At 41.0% G+C, this 21,442-nt stretch overlaps 1 protein-coding gene across 1 annotated transcript in view; it reads left to right on the plus strand.

Moving 5' to 3' along the window:
* Positions 1-21,442, plus strand: part of myo16 (myosin XVI) — an 86,617-nt gene that overhangs the window by 23,515 nt on the left and 41,660 nt on the right. The window contains exons 6-19 of the mRNA XM_030759016.1: positions 1,707-1,831; positions 1,931-2,056; positions 6,138-6,213; positions 8,882-9,032; positions 9,157-9,307; positions 9,886-9,996; positions 12,710-12,775; positions 13,894-14,021; positions 16,240-16,345; positions 17,447-17,564; positions 18,059-18,226; positions 18,323-18,350; positions 18,534-18,591; positions 20,982-21,099. Coding sequence (XP_030614876.1) covers positions 1,707-1,831; positions 1,931-2,056; positions 6,138-6,213; positions 8,882-9,032; positions 9,157-9,307; positions 9,886-9,996; positions 12,710-12,775; positions 13,894-14,021; positions 16,240-16,345; positions 17,447-17,564; positions 18,059-18,226; positions 18,323-18,350; positions 18,534-18,591; positions 20,982-21,099 — 1,530 coding nt within the window. The remainder of the gene's footprint in view (positions 1-1,706; positions 1,832-1,930; positions 2,057-6,137; positions 6,214-8,881; positions 9,033-9,156; positions 9,308-9,885; positions 9,997-12,709; positions 12,776-13,893; positions 14,022-16,239; positions 16,346-17,446; positions 17,565-18,058; positions 18,227-18,322; positions 18,351-18,533; positions 18,592-20,981; positions 21,100-21,442) is intronic.

The raw sequence follows: 21,442 nt of genomic DNA on the forward strand, positions 1-21,442 counted from the left end.
ACTAGATTCTCACAGAGAAAGGCGAAGGTTAACAGCGGAGCTCAGAGAAAGGAAAGTGGTAAAGGCAGAGACACAGAATAGCAGAAGGAGAAGAGGAAAAAAGTGCCAAAAAATATAGAGAGACATGCAGAGAACGAGGAACGGGAATCATGCTGACAAAGCTAGATAGAAACAGATGATGACAGTGATGGAGGGTGTTCCCTCACCCATCTGCCATTTGCCACACATGAGCCTACACTGAATCATATGACAAATGCAAGCTTGTGACTGCAGACAGCCAACTCATCAAGCTCAGACCACCATGCACACACAGGCGCACATGCAGACTAATTTGTGACTCCCCCAGCCACTGAGTCTTGTGAGTCTGTCTGTCAGCCCCTGTGGTGATTTCTTCCCCTCCCCTTGCCTACCTGCAGCACCTCTGACCCTCCCTGCCAACCCAACCCACCACCATCCGTCCACCACACCAGCCAATCACACTGGGGTTTGCCACCATAAAACATACTCTGTCTCACACAGGCTCGCTCAGCCTCTGTTGCTATAGCAACTTGGCTGCATGTGCTCTCACCCCATCAAGTTTGCGTGGTTACAGGAGAACGACAGACTTTCCATGTGTGTCTGCATCAGGATCTTTCTGTAGTTTGCCATGCCATAAATTTCTTTAAAACCGTCTAGCTTATTTTTTCATTGTTCTCGTTAAGTCGCTTAGGGTTTAGTCCACTGCTGGATTCCAACAGTTTTTTGGCATGCTGTGGATTCTTTTTTTACTATCAGTCTTAAAGGCCTCCATACCCAGAAGCTCTAATTTGTTTGCAAACACAGTCTTATTGATTACCTGATTCAATAAGGCTGTTTGGAAAAGTCCTATTAGTTAGTGCCCTCAAGCTTATCTCACTGAAATATAGATTGATTGCTAATCAATCTACATTACTACAGCAACTGAAGTAAGCTGCGCAGTGTGTATGTAATTATGAAGAGGTACATAGATCATCATCAGTTGGGATGGGCGTCCTTGTAGACCTTTGTTTGTGTTTGATGACCTTGAATTGTTTAGGGCGCAGGCGGTTTGTACTGTAGGTTTTACCTTTCACTGTTAAACACACAGCCAGCATTCTCCTTAAATTAAATAGCTGCTATAATAAAATAACACACGGATCTCAGACCTGGTCCTGCAAACTGTTTAGTTCTGTAAAAACCAGGCAGTTGGATGGTGCTCTTTGTTTAAGCAGCTGAATCTGGTAAGTCTAAAAGAATACTTGTCTGTCTTTGATGCACTGCTGCAGTTAAAAAGTTTAAAAAAAAAAAAACTATGGCATGAAACTTTACATCAAAAATGTGCCTTTTAAGTTTAGGCTCCATTTTCCAGACATGGTTTAGGCTTAGTCATAGACTCAAACCTTTATTCAGCTAAGAGCTTCAGTGATTTTTTTTCTCTTAGTCTAGGGCAAGGCCATGTCTGGGAAACTAGCTGATAGTGTATTTGTCAGTGAGAAATAGGCCTTTCCCCTTTGTTTAACTTAGCTGTTTCAACCTTTATGCAAAGCTGAGGCAACCATTTACTGGTCCCAGCTTTATGCATTAAAATATGAACATTATCAATAGTCCTATTCAATTCTTTGCAAGTCAATGAGTCAAATTATGTGGAACTGTTCTTTTAAGCATGGCAGCTAAAGACTTAATGTAATGGTGGTGGGATTTTTTTTTAGGTGTGGATGTGTCATCCATGCATGCCATGAAGATTCAGAGACCCAACACCATGCTCTCTGATGTTAGACAGCTTGTAGCCTCAGGGGGAAGCCTCAATCAACCCAATGATGAAGGAGTTACTCTGGTAAGTAGGAGCACATATGTGTGAGGATGTGAACGTTTTCTGTTGCAGTTCAATATAAAATTTCTCTTTGCCTCTCTCTTTCTCTCTCTCTCTCTGAAGCTGCACATTGCATGTGCGAGTGGTTACAGAGAGGTGGTGTCTGTGCTACTGCAGAGCGGAGCAGATCCTCATCCTGCTGACAACAACTTTTGGACCCCTCTCCACCTGGCTGCTAAATATGGACAGGTAACTCACAGCAGCACAAAAAGCCAGCATGTTGTGGACATTGATTAAATAGACCCCTAATTTAAACTCGGTATGAAAAGATGGGAAAATTACTGATGGATTGTTCCTGAGAGATGCATGGCTCCCGTTACCTTTTACACACTCTGATAAGCTGTTCTTTGTGGGCCACTTGATCAGAAACAAACTGCTGGCACAAAGGAGCACTCTGTGTATGAATTTGCTGCAACAAATGCATACAGCACTCCAGATTAGCAGTTTAATGGCTTCTCTCAGAAGAGAGGAGATTGATTTCCAGATGAGATGTTGGAACAGGAAGGGAATAGGATCTGCTTGTTTGGGGGGGTTCCAGCTTTGAAGAGAGGGGAGTGATCACATTCAGATCTTGCTGACCCAACAAGTTATTTAATTACATTTTGGGCTGTGTGCTTGGCTGCTGACAAAGAGAATTTATTCATTTGGTATGTTGAGTCATTCTATCTTTGGTTTATCTGTCCTCAAGCCATGCTTTTTTTTTTCCTGTGTGTTTTACAAATTCTTTTCTTCCTCTCTGTGCCTTTTAGCCTTTCTCAGTTTCATTTATACGGCCCTTCTGATTTTGTTTTCTTTCCCTCCTCAGAGTTCTTTTCTGTAGTTGCTTCATGACCAGATGAGAGCTATTCAGTAAACCTAAATGTTTAAATCCAGATAATATGCTTTTTAAATTGAATTTTAACCTCCTTCTGTGTCTTTGTTTTTACACAAATTATGCTCTGTGTTTGTGAGAGTGTGTGTGTTGTATGTAGTATGTAAGTATATTTGACTTGGGAGTGGCAGTGTGGAGGATTGGAAAATTGATTAGGTTTCCCTCGCAGTGCTTAATATCCTCAGCCATCAGCGCTTTACTGCTGCCAGCGCTTTCTCTCCCGCATACAAACTACTCCTTGAGCCTTCTTAACATTTACCTTCTGTCATCTTCTTCTTATACTGGTTAGTGTGGCTGGCACAGGACTTTATGGCTTAAAAATGTGTGTAAGTATCCGGCCAAATAAATTGCCAGTTCCACTAGTAAGAAGTTCTTCTGACATGAGACAGGAGCAAACCATTTCCTTGTAAAAACTCGCTGGAAACTGTGACGCCAGCCAGTGCATTAGACCTGAAAACCCCATGTAGAGTGTGGTATTCGCACTAGACTGACCCTTTAAGAAGATGTATGACCCTATTACTGTAGCTAATTAAGCTTACCTCTCTCAGTCTTGTGATAAGTTAGACCCTGGCTCTTGGCTTCCCTGGTTTGACTTAAGGCTTTTCAACTTGTGTTCTCTTGAGGGAGAAATTTTTAAATACTTTTTGTGTTGGATTTTGCAACTAAGTGACAGGGTATTAAAATGCAGTGCTGCAGGGATTTGGATTCATTTATTCAGTCTTATAATAAAGTTACACATGAATGCTGCGGCAATATAGCAACAGCATGATTTTATATTACAGCTTAATTTTCTGAAGCATTTTAATGTTAATATTTTTTTAATGTGTGACAAATAATAAAAGGACATTTGGGCTTTTACCCAGAAGTACTCAATCAATCTAAATCTACATCACCACTGAGTTTGCCTTGTCCCTGCTGAACCCTCATGTACTAATAGTCCTTCCCCGGTCCTCCTTTAATCTTTGACCCACTGAAGAGTTCAGATCTTGTGGTGCTACTGACATGTTGTCAGTATTTATAGAGTGTGAGTGCTGCTGACAGGGTTTGTGTACAGTAGAGACGCTGTAAACTCGTAGCCGAACAGCTGTTGGCATGGGTCAGAGAAAGTCTACTGAATGTGCTGAGTCACTCACTCATGTACTCTGATGATGTGTAATTACTGCGCAGCACTTTAAAGAATCTGAAATGTGAACTTTGACTTTTAGAAAAGTATGCTGGTACATTTGCTATTGGAAACTCTTTCTAAGTTGAACAGCAGCTTTAGATAAAATAGTAGAATTCAGCACTGCAGAGGCCAAGATATCCTGACCTCTAGTAAATAGCAATTTGACTGTGCCATTGTCAGACTCTGCCCACATTGTTTCTCCCAGACCCCAGGAACAGGCCGGACAAAGACTTGGAAACCTCCTCTAGCCCTGCAGAAAACATAATACAACCACATTTACAAGCTTACGGGTGCCAACAATCATGATTAAAACTAACCTTGATGTGGAAAATCGGTGCAGGGCTCTGTTATTGATTTTTTTTTTTTTTTTTTTTTTTAATTTTACCGAAGGTTCTGGGTTTTTGTTTATAAACTCCTAAGAAGCAGTAGTGCAACTCCAATTTGAAGAAAAGTTGGGACACTGTGTAAAATCTAAATAAAAGCAGAATGTGCAGAGATTCATCAATCAGCTAAAAACTGTTTACAAATCGTGGAAAAATTTTAGAATAACGTAAAATTATGAAGACTTTTATCTCATCATCTATAGTACATAATCTCATTAGAGGATCTGGAGAAATTTCTTTACACGAGGGACAAGGCTGAAAATCAGTATTGGATATCCGTGATCTTCGGGTCCTCAGGCATCACTGACAGGCATGGTTCTGTCATGGAAATCGCTGCATGGGCTCAGGAATGCTTCCAGAAGTCTTTGTGAACACAGTTCAGCGTGCCATCCACAAATTCAGGTTAAAGCTCTGTCATGCAAAGAAGAAGCCATATGTGAACATGATCCAGAAGCACTGCTGTCTTCTCTGGGCCAAAGTTCATTTAGAATGCACTGAAGCAAAGTGGAAACTGTTCTGTTGTCGGAAAAAAACTGAAATTGTTTTCAGAGTCAAGAGAAGAGGGACCACCCAGCTTCTTAACAGCACTCAGTTCAAAAGCCCACATCTCTGATGGTGTTGGGGTGCATTAATAGTTATTGAATTGGAAAGTTGCACATCTGGAAAGACATCATCAATGCTGAAAAAACACAGGAAGTTCTTGCACATTTCAACAGGGCAATGCTAAACCGCATACTGCAGCTATAAAAGCAGCATGGCTACATAGCAGAAGAGCGCTGAGCTCGCCTGCCTGCAGTCCAGACCTTTCACCAACTGAAAATATCTGAAGCATCATGAAAAGAAAATATGACAATATCCAGGACTGTTGAGCAGCTAGAATCCTGTATCAGGCATTCTTCTCCCACAAGTCCAACAGCTGCTCTCCTCAGTTCTCAGATGTTTATGGACTGTTGTTCAAAGAAGAGGGGATGCTACACAGTGGGAAACATGACCCTGTCAACACTTTTTTGAGACATGTTGCTAGTTAATAATTTGTAAATTTTTTCACTTGAAATATTTCTGTTTTTTTTTGTTCTATTATTTAATTATCCATTAATAAATATGGGCTCATGAGATTTGCAGATCATTGCATTCTGTTTTTATTTCCATTTTACACAGCATCCCAACTTGTTTGGGATTAGAGTTGTACATTATATATTTAATTATTTTGTTCTTGTTAAAGGACACTTTTTGTTTATTGGTAGTTTTGCTTGATGATAACCTTCAGTTAGAACATCACGACAGTTATTACAGTTTAACTGCATAAAAATGTGAAGCGCTCTCTTTAAACAGCGCTTGTTATGTTGCATCTCTCCCACATTGCTGTGAAAAATTTAATCCTTTTTTCCAGTAATTTGACTCCCACTGAAAATACCTGCTGTATACTAATCCAAAATAAGTGGTCACATCAAGTTGTGCTCACTTCGTGAGCAAAGGGGGTGGTGAGAGAGACAGTCACTCCTTGCAGAAATGATAGTAGAGCTATGGGGTTCTTTCACTGTGACATGTAATGGGACATGGACTCATTATTAAAGGATATCCTTGGTCAGAGGCAACACTTGTGATATAGACTTGTGATAACATACTGTACGCTGTGTGTAGCATCTGCAAAGTGCTTGAAATTCTAAGTCTGTGTCACGGTATACCGTACTACATTTGCATATGCACTCTTCTCTTCACCGTAACTATAAATGTGGGTATAACCACCTCATCTCCCGTAACCTCGTACAGGAGGATGTACAAATCTGCGAAGGCATGTTTTTCTAGGATTTAATGAAAAATGGTCGTGGATGTTTGTCCCATCTCTTACAGGCAAGCATTGTTAGCCAGCTCCTGAGGCATGGCGCAAACCCGACTCTGCTGAACTGCAACCAAGACAAACCCTACGGTAGCACATTTCACACAAATATACACTTGTGCCTAGAAAGAAACGCAGATATGGCAGCTGGAATGGGCAAACACATTTGAGAGAGTGGGAGGTAATGATGCAAAAAGAAGCAGGGGCATAAATTTTGCCTTATTCAGCTGAGCTCATTCAAAGGCATTAGCAATCACTGTGATGAAAGAGTCATGCACAAAAAAGAAAACAATAACACCAAACTCATGCCAAACACAAATAAACACATTTTTGCTCTGATTAAATTTGGGTGGCAGCGGTTATCATATAGCAGTGGTGGAAATAATTTGCTAATGGGCATAAAGGTAGCATATTGTTGTGAAAAAAGCAAGTTTTTTTCTCCTTTTCAATAATAGAAGAATAATTGGATAATAATATGATACAGTAACAATGCAATCAAAAGAGAGAATTAAAAGAGGGGTTCTAAATAAAGTTTGCACAGATTCAGTCCATTTCTGTAGGAGTGATCTTTTCCTGAGTAACAATGCTCCATCCAAAGGGCGCGCGGGGTCAATCAGTGGTTTGATGAGCTTAAAAATGACGTGACTCATATGCTACGGTTATTTCAGTCAGCAAAAATCTAAATTAACACCTCTGGGAGGTTTTGGACTGATGTACATAGTTCACCACTTTCATCGAAACACCAAATGAGGGAATATCTTTTGGAAGATGTGGCATCCCACAAGAGGAGTTCCAGAGGCTTTGAGAATCAATGCAAGACTGCATTCTGGTGACATGTGGTGTACTTACTTTCTTTTACTTTAATGTTTGTTTGCCTTGGAGCAATATGATGTCAAGAAAGACTAAAATAAATAATTAGTTGTAAATGAGTTGCAAGCTGAATAGGACACACACCGCATGCTAGGAAATGTAGAAATGAACCCTGGAAAATAACACTGATTACTGTTTTGTGCAATCTATAATACATAAAGAAGACAAAATGATGGGACAGCTGATTACTGTGAATGGCAGCAACTCCTCAGTTGTAAAGTAGAAAGTATCCAGCTGTTCAGTGTGACAGTTTTATCAGAGCTTTGTTTATGCTGTTTGTACTACTCTATACAGCAACAGCTAAAACGAAAACTCTTAGAAACAATGCCAGTGTCTATGCAAGGATACTTTTTCTTTTTTGGTGTCTTATATGTGTGCAATTTTTCCACCACTAGTTTATCATTTAAATGCTCCGTTTGTCTCGGTGTGCAAGACTCACTCACACATTTGTTTATTTTTTTGTTGATATTAAAGGAATGTTGTGAAGTTGACTCTTAAAGTTGTGTCCCTGAATCCAAATCTCACCCTGCTGCATGAACAGCTGCATTCACTGCTTACGCCTCAGTCACACAGGCCTAGATGCCTGTTGGCGACCATCTGGCAAACATGGATCACTGGGGAAAACCATTGCGAGTGGTTGCTGGAGATTGCCTTGGTTGTTAGTAGGTTGCCTCAGTCGCCAGTAGTTCACATGGAAGACACTGACTTGTCTGTAAACTCTTGCAAACTACTCGCCAAGTGCAGCCATGAAAAGGACAGTGCAAACTGGAAATAAACAACATTCACCTTCAAAGTAAAAGTTGCACTTTTTTGTCATGTGTTGTTGCAGCAGTAATGCACAACTTTTACTTTGAAGGTGGAGGTTTCAAGTTTCACTGCGGCTCAGGGAGTAAATGGCGAGTGTTTTCACGCAAACTATAGGTGACCGCGGCAATTTGCTAGCAACCAAAACAATCACACTGAGGTTTTTGATGCAGCACTAACTTTGTGACCAAGTTCACCCAGCGAGAGCCAGCAACCACTTGCCAACTGGTTGGGGAATACACATTTCTCTCTAGCAACAGATGGTTTCCAGGTGATCGCTGACCAGCCTCGGGCCTGTGTGATTGAGGCCTTACATAAAGAACCTTTAATGTTAGAGTGGAAGCCATTACTGGCTAATGGCTTCCAGATCAATGTTGTTAATGCTGTTGAAGAGATAAGAACCACTGGAGAACTGTCCTTTGAGCTTCTGGATGTATTATAGTCTTTGGAAATTTTACTAGTGTCCATTGTGTCATAATCATGATATGTGCTATAGGTGAGGTTTGGATCATTGCTGCCTCTAACTACTTACTCCCAAGGTGTAATCACTACTCTGACTGCCTCACTCAGGTCTTAATCAATACCCCTTCTAGCATGCAGACTTAGCAAAGATGTGAGACAAGCCCTTAGAGACTGAGACTCAGAGCCGAGAGCCCCCACACAAAAAAAGTCAGAGCAAGAGATGAGTGTCTTCACAAAAATAAAAAGGCAGGCTCAAGCCATTCCAATCCCTGATGCCCTCTTAGACCTCATTACAAAAAACGATCTTAAACCCTTCCTCTGAAGCATGGTTGGATTGATCCACAGTGTGAATTCTGCACTAGTGAACACTCATTCACAAACATCTTGAAGGAGGTTTAGCTTGGCAAGAGAACGAAAAAGGTATACCTGTGGAGTGTGGTGTGTTTTGAACAATATATTACACTCTCAGTGTCTTTTCATTAGTGCTTTAGATGATAGAATCAGAGCTCACAAATCTGACACTTTAAAGTTTTTATCTATAGCAAATTAAACATCTGTGAATTTCAGATTTCATAAAAAAATTACTCTCCTGATTATTCCATATTTTGTATCATGTCATTAGATATTGCCGTGTCAGAGCCCATAGCAGATATGCTGCTGAATGCAGAGGAGAGCTGGCAGCAGAGACTGAAGGACCCCTCTGCTCCTCTACCTTCCACTGACCAGCGCTATGATAGTGGTTCACATGACCTCAGCACTCCTGTCAAGAACTTGTGGGTTCACACTTTCACAAGCACAAAAGTTGTCTGAAGTTTACTCCACATATTATAAATATTTTTTTCTCCTATCCTCTAATTCACTTTATCGCCTAACCATCTACTGTGCTCACCTATACAGGAACCCCCTGGGTATCCCTATCTCTAAGAGGGACAGTCTGCTGGAGAAATGTGCCATGTTCAGAGAGGCAGCTGGAGCACTGAGCCGACAACCCTCTCAGGATAATGGCCTAGATGGCCCTTTTAGCTCTGGAGCCAGCAAACTGGAGCAGGTACCTTGTCATCTTACATGCTACAAAAATCATAGTAAGACAGTAAGTACACAGATAATCCCCAAAGTCCAGGAGGGTTTACACAAGAAAGAAGAAAAAATCCATAAAGGCAGTTTATTTGTCCTTAAGGAGAAGGAAATAATAAGAACAAGTAGGATATACAGACTACTGCGCAGCTATATAAAATACTAGGATGCTTTATTACAAGACTCAGCTCTGAATCATCCTTAATCATCTTTCAAATTTCAAATAAAAACTGTGCATAAATTCCAAACAATATCCATCTTCTGTGTTACATAGCCAGAGCATTTTAAGAAAGTGGGACTTTAATTACAAAATCTACAGAGATTGCTCCAAAATTTAATCCTAAATTTTGGAGCAATCTCTGAAGAGCACTGTAGATCCTCAAGTTATTTTTTCAACATCGTTGCCCTTTCTTAAACAAAAGTTTGGCTGATAGAAAAAAAAAAAATCACACGTTTCAATGAAATCAAATTCTGCAATAACTCTCTGTTTTAGTTGTGGACCACTCGAGACCACTCTGAGAGTTTACATTAAACTAAGTTTATGTCCTTCAGGTGAAACTGATGCCTCCGGCACCAAATGATGATCTGGCATCCCTCAGTGAGCTGACTGACAGCAGCCTTCTCTACGAGATGCAGAAACGTTTTGGCAATGACCAAATCTACGTAAGACTCCACTGTCTTTGTGCTACTTAAGAATGAATTCTACTCAACATTAAACATGCATTAGAGCCCAGAGGACACACAGCTCACCGAGAAACACAGTGTCTATAACTGGGACATCTAGTTGTTTATTTGTTGTGGAGTGTGTTTTATAGTCTGGTAGTTTTCAGGGTGGTTGGATCACATCACACACTCTTTGCACCCATGGGCTCTACAGTGAGTTTCCCTTAAGCATATATACATGTGCAGTATCGTTGAGTAAATGCCACACACAGGTGTGGTGTTACAGGACAAGTACTATACTTCCTCTCCTGGAGACTATGATGTAAATTGTGTTTGTATGTTCTAGATTCATTTTAACAAATTCAATGCAGAGACCAAAACAGAACTAACAGGTATTGCCTGTGAAGTCAAAGCCTGAGGATTCTTGATGCAGACCTCCACTGTCTACAATGTCCAACAGTCACTACTATAACATTTAAGTGGACCACGTTGTTTCACTGTGTTCACTGCAAGGACACCCAGATATACCACCCTAATGCTGTGACACTGGTATACAGGACTAGTGAATTCACATGAATTCACAGCTCTATACTGAGTCCCACAAATGCACTCTTTAAAAAGTGAGTGTTTAAGTGGACTTGTCAGATTTGATCTTTAAATAATAAACACAAACACAAGTCTTGGGTCACCCCTCAATTCTTTATATTTTGCTGTGAAAATAGGAAATCAGTTAAAGGGCCAGATGCATCTCTCAGGTCCGGTGTCAGGTCTTTGCTGGATTTTTTTTTCTAAAGGACATGATTTTCGATACCATTCATCTCCTGTAGATATTTTTTTTTTTTTAGGTTTGCCACTTCTTTTTTTGTCCTCCACTTGTGCAGTTTCCTCAGTTTTTAAGGACACACTGCACACCATGGGGAGATACATTAAGTTTTCTAACTCTTGTTCAAAAACACTTTAAAAATTACAAGAAAATCAGCCTCATTGGAAGCAAAATCTAATGAAATCAGGGGTGGCTCGAGACTTTTGCACAGTATGCAACAACATTCATCCGTGCATGAGACTGTTTTTCAGCTGAATCATTTTGCTTCTCTGTTTCAGCTGTCTGAGGGCGTAAGGGTGCTGTCCCATTCTAACACACGTACACACATACTTGCACACATGACAGCTGCAAAATCAATACCATTTAGATCGATTAGAAAAAAAAAAAAGTAAAATGGCTTCATCTCCAACAATTGGTCCACTTTGTATCTCTGTTTTATTGCCTTTTCCTTTAAAACTCCACTCCAGCTCCACAGGGATGGAGCTCTGTAAAGACTGGAACCAGATCAATGTGGAGCTATCAGTACACTCGCTTCTTTGTGAGGAGGCAGTGATAGTCTGTTATTATGGAAACCCAGATGGGCGGCAGACATTAGGGTTACTCCCAGCAGGAGACTAGGATGAGGGGATAGTGAATGGAAGTACAAGTGGTGGATGAAGAAAAGAGAAACAATTGGAATTCAGAATAATGAAAACTGGGTACATGAGGTGTCCTAGATTGAAATGAAGACACCGAAATGTGCAGCTATCATTATTATATTTAATATTGTGGAGCTGCACAGGAATCAGTTATTCATTGTGCTCCTTTATATATGTAACAAAGATACTCTTAAACAGCCCACGGGAGCAAATGATGGCTCGACTGGCTTCAAACATAAAGTTTGCAGCATGGTGTCAATCAAATGAGGAAAATGAGAGGTCATTTTCTTCCTCTTCATTTTATCTTTCTTGTATGCACTTGACATTGTGTGCACAATAGTTTTGAGTTTTAAGAAAGAGGTGAAACAAGCTGAGATGTGATGGAGGGAGAACAAAGGCAGTGAGTGCTCCATATGTGCCTAGCAGGGTGGTCAGACATGGGGCTTTGATGAATTGTCACTGCCTTCTGCCATTCCACCACCAAACCCCCGAGGAGAGCAGCAAGGAACTGAGGAAATATAGAACAGGACACTCAGATTATTGACAAGCATGTCATGAGATTAAACTACAGAGTTGAACTACAGGGTGAAAAAGAACCAACATACCAGTAGAAAGTTAAAGAACAAAACAATAACAACATAATGTAAATTTTGCTCTGTGTCTTCAAGCGTTGGGAATGTGTTCAAGTCATTAAACTCGAGCCACGGCCTAAGGTCGGACCAGCATGTTACACAATGTTAGCCTGGACTCTCACAGGGGACAGAGTCTTAGCTTCCAAACAGCCTCTGGGACTCTTTGTCAGGAACAGAGGGTTAGCGGTTTAGTGGAAGGGGTCAGAAATTTGGGGCTGGTTGTTTTGTTGTTTTTTTATCTTATCTATGGCTTTAGGGTTTTCCTGCGAGAAGAAAGATTTGTTGTCTTTATTAGCGAAAGGTCATTACTGGGGTTATCACTGGAAGTCCCTGTTTGACTTTTCTCTTCCACGACATTAACATTGCCTTATAGCAATGGAAACTGCCCACACAGTTAATGCAGCTGGTAAGGACAGAGTGGGACAGCACTTTTATTTCTGGGTCAGTGTTAGCTTTAGGCAGGTTGAGAGTAATTTTAACAGGCATCAGCCTATTTTTGTCAAAATGGTCCATCAAAGCTACATTTTATAACATTGGATGATTTTTTTTTTTTTTTTTTTCCAACTACTGTAAGTTGCGTTAGTGAAGATGAGATGGGTGTGTTTTCTGCTCTTTTGTAGACTTACATTGGGCACATTCTTCTGCTGGTCAATCCCAACAAAGAGCTGCCCATCTATTCCACTTTGGTAAGAATGCATTTGAATTACAAATGTTACAAGTACGCGCATGTCTTGATTCATGCTTGAAATTCATGGCTTCATATTTTGTAAATTGCATACTATACATGCAGAATTTTATAACAAACGAGGCATGTTTTCTGTATAATAAGCAGGGAATAAGCAGATGAAATGGACCTTGTAGTTGATAAATAATGCAGTCTTCCTGTCAGTGTTACACAGCACAAGGCTGACTCTGCATCAGCCACGGAAGAGAGGAGCACTCAGACAGACACACACATACACACTGCCACTCAACTTAAAAAAAAAAAATGAGAAGCCTAGAGAAGCCTGTCAGTGAACGAGCTTTATTATTTATTAACATACGTTTATGGTTGTGATATCAGTCTGAAAAAATATGTTTTAGTTCATTTTAAATAGCACATAACTCATTTTGAAATAGCTGACTTACTGCCAGGTAGAGGCTTGCCCATGTGGATCCCAGGAGGGGTTGCATGGATCTTCTCCTACCCTGACAGAATGAAGCCAAGCCCCGCTCTGGCTGTCCTATTCCTGCCTCTGTCTGGATTCACTCCAGGCATCTATACCCAGCTGAGGGGATGTGAGGGGGCAGGGAGGAGCCGGTGTGAGAAGGACATATGTCATAACATGTGTGATCTGCTGGCCGTCTGTCATCCCCTCTGGTCTGATGGTCCAAAAACCATCCCCCTTTTCTACAGCCACTAAGACTGGCACAAGGCACATGTTGTGACGTTACAGCCAGCTCACAGTTTAGTGTGACAGATACTGTCAGGAACGTGCATTTAACATGTTTTAAACAATGTTAGAACTTTTATCTTAGACCCAAATCTTGCAACAAAGTCTTTTAGAAGATTTTTTTTTTCATAATTGGGCTTTGATAAATATTTTTGCTATAGGGTCTAGTGTAAAATGCAAATTCTAGTGACTTAAGCAGAACAGGGTTTTTTTTTTTTTGTGACTCTGACACACAGTTACAATCACACACACAGAGAGACACACACAGAAAGAGGTACCCAGTATGGTTTCTCTGTTTTGCTGAAACTTTATCTTCTCTGTTACCCAGGCCATGTTTGTCTCCATGTTATGTAACATCCTCTCTTTCTCAGGTTAGTCAGTTGTACTTGAGCTCCACGGGCCGTCTTTGCTCTTCTCTGCCGCCTCACATCTTCTCCTCAACAGAGAGAGCTTATCACATGATGCAGCAGGAGAGACGCCCACAGTGTTTCATCTTAAGGTACACCTACGGTTCACTCCACACACAATTGTAAAGTCGCTGAATGATATGCTTTAGGATAATGCAACATAAAAAGTCCTCAAAGTTGAATAACTGTGTGAACAATACTGGGTAAAAGTTAAGGTGGCCACCTGGTTGTCCACACCCCTCTGCCAGACACCTGCTTAACACTCCCTGAGAGGTTAATAGCTCTCAGCCTGAGCTGAGCTGAGCTGTAGGCTTGTTCAGCGTTCACACTTAGATGTATGTTTACTGGGAGCGATGCGGCATCTCGTTCTTTGTCCTCGACTGGATTCAGGCAGCTCTCTTATTGCAATTAAATCCCGTTCCGGCTCTCCAGTGACATTCCCGCTGAGTTGTAACCAGTCTGGCAGAGACTTAATGCACCCTCGCCATAGGCTATCCATCTCACTCACACACACACACACACACACACACACACACACACACACACACACACACACACACACACGCACATACACGCACACACGCACACAGGAGCTTTGCATTGTACATGCATTCTTTTTCCCTCATTCCTTTCCTTTATCATTTCCTCTGTTGTTTCACTTTAGTTCGAGCTTTTCTGTTGCATTGTGGACCTTCTTGCTTCTCGAAGCACACACACACACACACACACAGTACACGAAGCACACACACGCACTTCACGCATTTTATCAGTCACCAAGATCCCCCGAGGAAAGTGTTCTAACAAAATGCCCTTGAAATCTAATAAAAACTGGTAAATGAAAAGGCAAACGAAAAGACCTTTGGACTTAACACTCAGCAGGGTTGTTAGTAGGAAATAAAACAACACACATACACACAGACAAACTGTAATACAGCACACTGCGGTCATTAGTACAGGCTTCTGACCTTCTTGAGCCATCTGCTTGGTGTTACTATGTGGGTCGCAACTCTCTGCATGTCGGTGAGTGTCAGTGCATGTACTGTAGAGGTACCTTATGTCAGACTTAATTTCCACTCAACAGAAAATTAAAAACAGGACCTCAGTGCCAGATAAGTTGTGATCTTGGCAGTGTGAAAAGGGGAACTCAGTGGAGCAAAGTTATTGAAAGAACAGATTATGAATTTATTGGGAGGAAGTCCCTAAAGGGGTGATGTCAGTAGGTGGACATCTGATGACTAACAAGTTATACCTACTCTTCTGAGGCACATACACAGCAGTTGTAACACAAAGTTTACAAGACTTTGGGGAAAATATTCTGTAGACTGATGAGAAAAAAGTGGAACTTTCTGGAAAGTTTGAGTCCCGTTACATCTGCTGTAAAACTAACACAGCATTTCATAAAAAAGAACATCATACCAACAGTCAAACATGGTGGCTGTAGTGTGATGGTCTGGGGCTTTGCTGCTTCAGGACATGGACGACTTACCGTAATTTATAGAACCATGAATTCTGCTCTCTACCAGAAAACCCTGAAGCCATCAGTTCGTGCCCTGATGCTCAAGTCCACTCGGGTTATGAACAGGACAATGATTGGAAACACACCAGGAAGTCAACTTCCAAATGGTGGGGGAAAAAATACAAATTTAAGCTTTTAAAGTTGCCTGGTCAAAGTCTGCACTTAAATGCAATTTAAATGCTTTGGCATCACCTTAAACAGGCCGTTTGTGCTCGAAAACCCTCCAGTGTGGCCGAATTAAACAATTCTGCAAAGAAGAGAGGGCCAAAATTCCTCCAATGATGTGAAAGACTTGTTGGCAGTTACTGCAAATGTTTGATTGCAGTTCTTGCTGCCAAGAGTGGCACAACCAGTCATTAGTATTAGGGGACAATTACTTTTTCACATAGGGCCAGGTTGGCTTCGATCATTTTTTTCCCTTAATAAAAGAAATCATCATTTATAAACCATATTTGAATTTATTTAGGTCATTTTTGTTTGATATTAAAAATTTTTTGTGGATCTGAAACATGTAGGTGTGACAAATGTGCAAAAAAAAAAATGAAATCAGGAAGTGGGCAAATGATTCTTCACAGCATTGTAAATCAATGGATAGCTTTAAAAACACAGCAATGCAGCCATTCTCCATTATATGGGAGATTGAAAATTTTCGGCCGAAGCCATGTAAATGCTTCAGCATTAGCACTCAAAACAGGTGGGACAACAGCAACGGCATGTAAAACAATTTGAGCACCGCCAAAGATATAAATGACATTAAATCTGCATCTTTGATCTCTCTCTCTCTGTCTCCCTAGTGGTGAGAGTGGCTCTGGGAAAACGGAGGCATGCAAGCACATAGTGAGACACCTGACAGCTCGATCCAGCACCAAAGGCTTTGTGCTGGAGCCCAGAATGAAGCATGTAAGTCAGGACTTATCTATCTACAAGCTATTCTTTTATTTACAGTTCAGTCAGTCAGCAGACTGAGTGTCCTGCAGACTAACATAACTAAGGGACATGGGCTGCCTGTGTGTACTAAGCAGTCATGTATCATTTGTTACTCGCAAAGGCGAAATGCTGAAGTACTAATCCACTGACAAACTTAATATTTGTGTGCTTCTCACGATGCGTGTGTCTTACTGTGCTTATTGCTTCTTTCCCCTGCAATCTCTGTGATGAAAAAAATTACACAGCACACAGTGAAGCAGTGCTCATAACTGTGTGAATGCATCCTACAGTTCCTCTGTCACTGTGGCAGGGGGAAATAATAGATGTATTTATTAGCATACCATAGTACTGGAGTCTTTTCTTCTCTGCTTGATAGCACTTCATTTGTCAGATAAACCATTTGAGCATTAATATCCTGCGTTTGATGGCATCATCAACATTTATAGCCTAAAGAGGGATTGTTTAAAAAAAAAAAAAAGACTGCAGAGTATTAATGACCGCATGCCCTTAATAGAATATGTTCTTGTGAATCTTGAGAGGCTACAATTATTAAGAAAACAGTATCATAGAATAGATGAAACAATGAAGCATAAAATAGTTCAGTTTTTATTGAAGAAAAACAGCTTTAATGTCCTTGCACGCACTGAAAGGTGAAAGTCATTCCGGTCTTCACCTCGTGTATCACAGCTTCTTGTTGTGTTTCCAGTTGCTGCAGTTTAGATTTGTTCCTACCGTTTGAAACATGATGCATCTGCGCGACCATCAGTTAGTCTGTCACTTGTGCAACTCTATGTAACAAAGCAGTGTGTAGCCTCGGAGTGCTGCTTTTGGATGAAGTCATCCTTGTGCAGTTAATATCTGGGTCAGCTTGCGCTCTTGTAATTCTGGGACACGCGCTGTATTGAGTACCCAGATAATGGGTGTACACTGACATCTAGTGGTAGAAAATTGAATCACGACTCCATTTTTGTGAGGCCTGTGAGAGAGACGCTTTAAGTTGAAGTAACAGAAATACAGAGAAAATGAAAGTCATTCGAAGAGACCATAATGTCCTGTGGTTGATGGGACATGCAGGTCAACTGTATACTGGAAGCCTTTGGCCACGCGAAGACCCAGAGGAACAGCAACTCAAGCCGCTTCATCAAGCTGCTGACGATCCAATACTGTGATAAGAGGAGGACACCACTCAGAGGTAACCTGCATTTCACGTAACTGAAGCGCTGGATATGACTTGATTGCATGTGTCAAAACAAAAATCCTTTTTTTTTTTTTTCAGAATGTCTGCATTCTAATTGAGACTGGTTATACATGAAATAAAACGTTTCCCTTTTTTGTTCCACACATTTATTCTTGAATATTAAAACAAATATAGTTGTCAGAATAATGATAATCGTGTCAGTTCCCATTATTTTCAGTATTTGTCACTATATTTGTGATAATGACACTACCATTAATTCCTTTCTTCAAAATCAGTTGCACAGTAGGAACACCAGCAGGGGGCAGCAAAGCCCATGTGTCCTCTGCTTCTTTTTAGTCCAATCACCTTTTTTTTTTAAGTCCAGGTAATTGATCACTGTGGACCTGTCATTCAGTAGTGGTCACAGATTTAATATTCATAACTACTATTGTTAAAATGTAATTTATACTCTCCTGTTACTGAATTATAAACACATTTTAATGTTTAAGCCCATGTGTACACCTATATGCTGGAGAAGTCCCGTCTGGTCCACCTGCCTGTTCAACAACACAGCTTCAGAATTTTCTACCTGATGGCTGAAGGCCTTTCAGCTGAGGAGAAGAGTGCACTTTACCTCAACAATGTCCTGGCTCATAGGTATGTGGCTGTCAGGTGTTGTATATGCTGTATATTAGTAGTTTATTAAATCACTTGTAAACATGTTATTGGTTATAGTCAATAGAAAATTCACATGCTCCTAAAAATTAAGAGAGCTCAAACTACAGTTCACAGAAGCCTGAAGTATTACACACATCTTTGATAGCCTCTCTACAAAGATAGCATGAGCCTTTTAACCAAAAATAGCCTTGTTTTTATAAATTTATTTTATTTAGTATAAACTGCATCTTTCTGTCCACACTTCAGGTATATTAGTGGAGGACTTCCAGGGGAGAACCCTCCAGTAGCTACAGCTTCTACTCAGAGCAGAGAACATCTTGCGGCAGTCAAGCAAGCCCTGCGAGCCCTCGGCTTCAACAAGCAGGTATTGATTTGCGCAGCACGGTGTTGAGCCAAAGGTTACTGACAGCAGGGAGGAATAAACGTGGTCGTGTCACAGACCTTGAAGTCACATAGGTCACTGATGAGATATTACACCAGATTTTGTGCGTGTGTGTGTGTGTGTGTTTGTGTGTTTGGGGGGGGCACAAACTGAGACTGTAGCAGTCTGAAACCAGGGAATGGCTCTCCAGAGGTTTTAGGTGGGTCATTAATTGGCCTAAAACTCTAGGCTGAACCTTCAAGTTATTCATACTTCGAGAGTAGAATTAACTGTTTGGGGCTTCGATTCATCTGTAAAGTTTAATATTTCAAACAGATGTCCCACTGGCTTCCCATAATCACAAGGAATTTTTCCCACACAATTTTAAATAATGAATTGGGGGGATAAAAAAGATAACTCTCAGTTCAACTCCCTGAAAAATTTCTTCAATCATCTGTCTGCAGAATGCATGAAATGTATGTGACCTCAAACGATCATGGCAGATGGCTGCTGCTCCCTGAGCCGGGCTCTGACGGAGGTTTCTTCTTGTTAACATGGGAGTTTTTCCATCCCACCTTTGAAATGCGCTTGTTCATCAGGGATCATTTGATTGTTATTGAAGGGACTTCACCTTACAGTATAAAGTGCATTGAGGTGACTGTTGTTGGGATTTGGAGCTATATAAATAAACCTGAATTTAATTGAATTGAATAGCAGAGGAGACATTGATTTAAGCATACAGAGTGCATACAGTGTGCACTGGTACTGTCTGTCCTGTGCACCACCAACTGTTTTCCCAGCCCATTATCAGGTTCTATACTTAGATTCCAGTCAGCATCTCTCAGCGTTGAGTGACCATCGTCCCATCTTTTAATCCAGCAGCAGTCAGAAGACACAGAGAAGGCATACAGGACAGAGGGATAGAGCAATAGATAGTGGTATTATCACACAGCACTGCTGTCTACTGGATAAGACCAAGGGACAGAAGAAGGGGTGGGGTAGTAGGAGTGGAAGTGATAGACCACCCGTTGGTCTCTGTCTAAGTTCTCATCAAAGGATGGCTCCCAGTCCAGAATCAAAGGTCAACTGTCATTAATGCTCCCCGCAGCTCCTTTTCTCTCCCCTGCTCTCTTCCTCCTGCTTCCTAAGCGGAAGGGTCTCTCCATGTATAGAGTGTCAGACAGAGACTAATGCTTGTTTATCTCAGAGATATCAGCTCCAATATCCTGCCTGGAAAGAGTACACTCGCAGACATATTCACACGTACACAAGCACACACCCTCAAACTCAGACATCCCTCCCTCTCAGAGATTCACTGCATTGTTTCATGGGGTATTCCATTAAGCGTCCTCTACTCAAGGGCACAGAGGAAGAGAGGGTGTGACAGAGAAAGAGAAGATTTGAATTGAGTTAAGAGGGCTGATGAATCATAGCTGTTGAATTTTCTGATATTCTTGCGGGGTTTTTTTTGTTTTTTTTTTTTTACATTTTGCATTTTGCAATACATTGCTTGTTAGCAATAAATAAATAAACAAATGTCCCCAATTTTCCTCCATACTCAACGTCCGTTGGTATAAACAGGAATTGCAGGTTGGTTGCTTATATAATATTCTACAGAAGGAGAACAGAAAGTAAGACCAGATGTTTCTTTGCTTGGAGGGTTGATCATGTCAACACAAGAGCATAAAGTAGAGCAGCAGAAAACATAAATTGTCACAAAGCAAATACGGAAAATATTAGAGTATAGGTAGCCGAAAGGATTGCCTATTGCCAAATGAAACCAGGGCAGTGGTAAATGAGACTTTTGGAAATAATCATGCAGAAACGTAGATTTGATGCCTGATTAACTCTTGTCACTTTGTGTTCTTTGCTCATTTGTCACACACGCCATCAACCTTGATTACAAATTGTTATTTCAACAAAAATTACAATCATTGCTAACCTTCTTTTCTGTGCTAGAGGCCGTTATGCAGTCATATATTATATTTTATCATGCTACTGCTGCCTACCTGCACGAATTTCCATGTGATATACATTTTTCAGGCATCTTGTTAGTGACGGAGATTATCTAACCGGTAATAATGTGCTGATCTGAACGGAGACTGTTTTCATCTTAAAATGAAAACATATTAGTGTGGACGTAACATGAAATAGCCAAAGCTCAGGGATATACAGTCCAGGTATCACAGGACACACGGTGTCCAGGTATCACACAGGTAAATAATAAATAAATACTCATGTCCTTCTAAAAAATAAAGGCTGGACTTACTGTGACCAATTTCTTAAACCTTTCATATAGTTTTATTTAGAAGTGGAAAAATCATACATGTGGTAGCTTCTATTTCAGTCTCCCAATGTTCTCCTGTCTCTCTCTCTCTCTCTCTCTCTGCTAGGAGGTCGACTCGGTGTTTACGCTGCTATCTGCTGTGCTCCATATTGGGGACTTGCATTTTACAGCACTGACAGATGCTGACACGGCCTTCCCTTCCGACCTGCAGCTGCTGGAGAGAGGTCAGTGCTCCTGCCACCGCCAGGGCTGCATTTCCAAACTCAGAGGGGGTGGAACTAAGCAGTGGAGGAGGGGTGGATCACACTAACTCATTTTGTTTACCTTGTTCTCAAAGCGCCTCCCCCGTTCTCCTTTGGACTTCTTCTTGGCAGCCTGCCAGTAATAGCTGAAGATGAGACAGTTACCTGTTTGGTATATTTTCTGCCAACCTGCAAACAGAATGGGGAAAGATCACTCATGTCCACATTTTGCCACTATTTTTCTCTTTTTTCTCTCATGATACAACTACTACATGTATGCCTGTGACTTTTGTGAGAAGTTGTTGTCGGGGAGATGTATTGTTAT

Source organism: Archocentrus centrarchus, chromosome 21 (assembly GCF_007364275.1).
Source record: "Archocentrus centrarchus isolate MPI-CPG fArcCen1 chromosome 21, fArcCen1, whole genome shotgun sequence".
Classification (NCBI taxonomy): domain Eukaryota; kingdom Metazoa; phylum Chordata; class Actinopteri; order Cichliformes; family Cichlidae; genus Archocentrus; species Archocentrus centrarchus.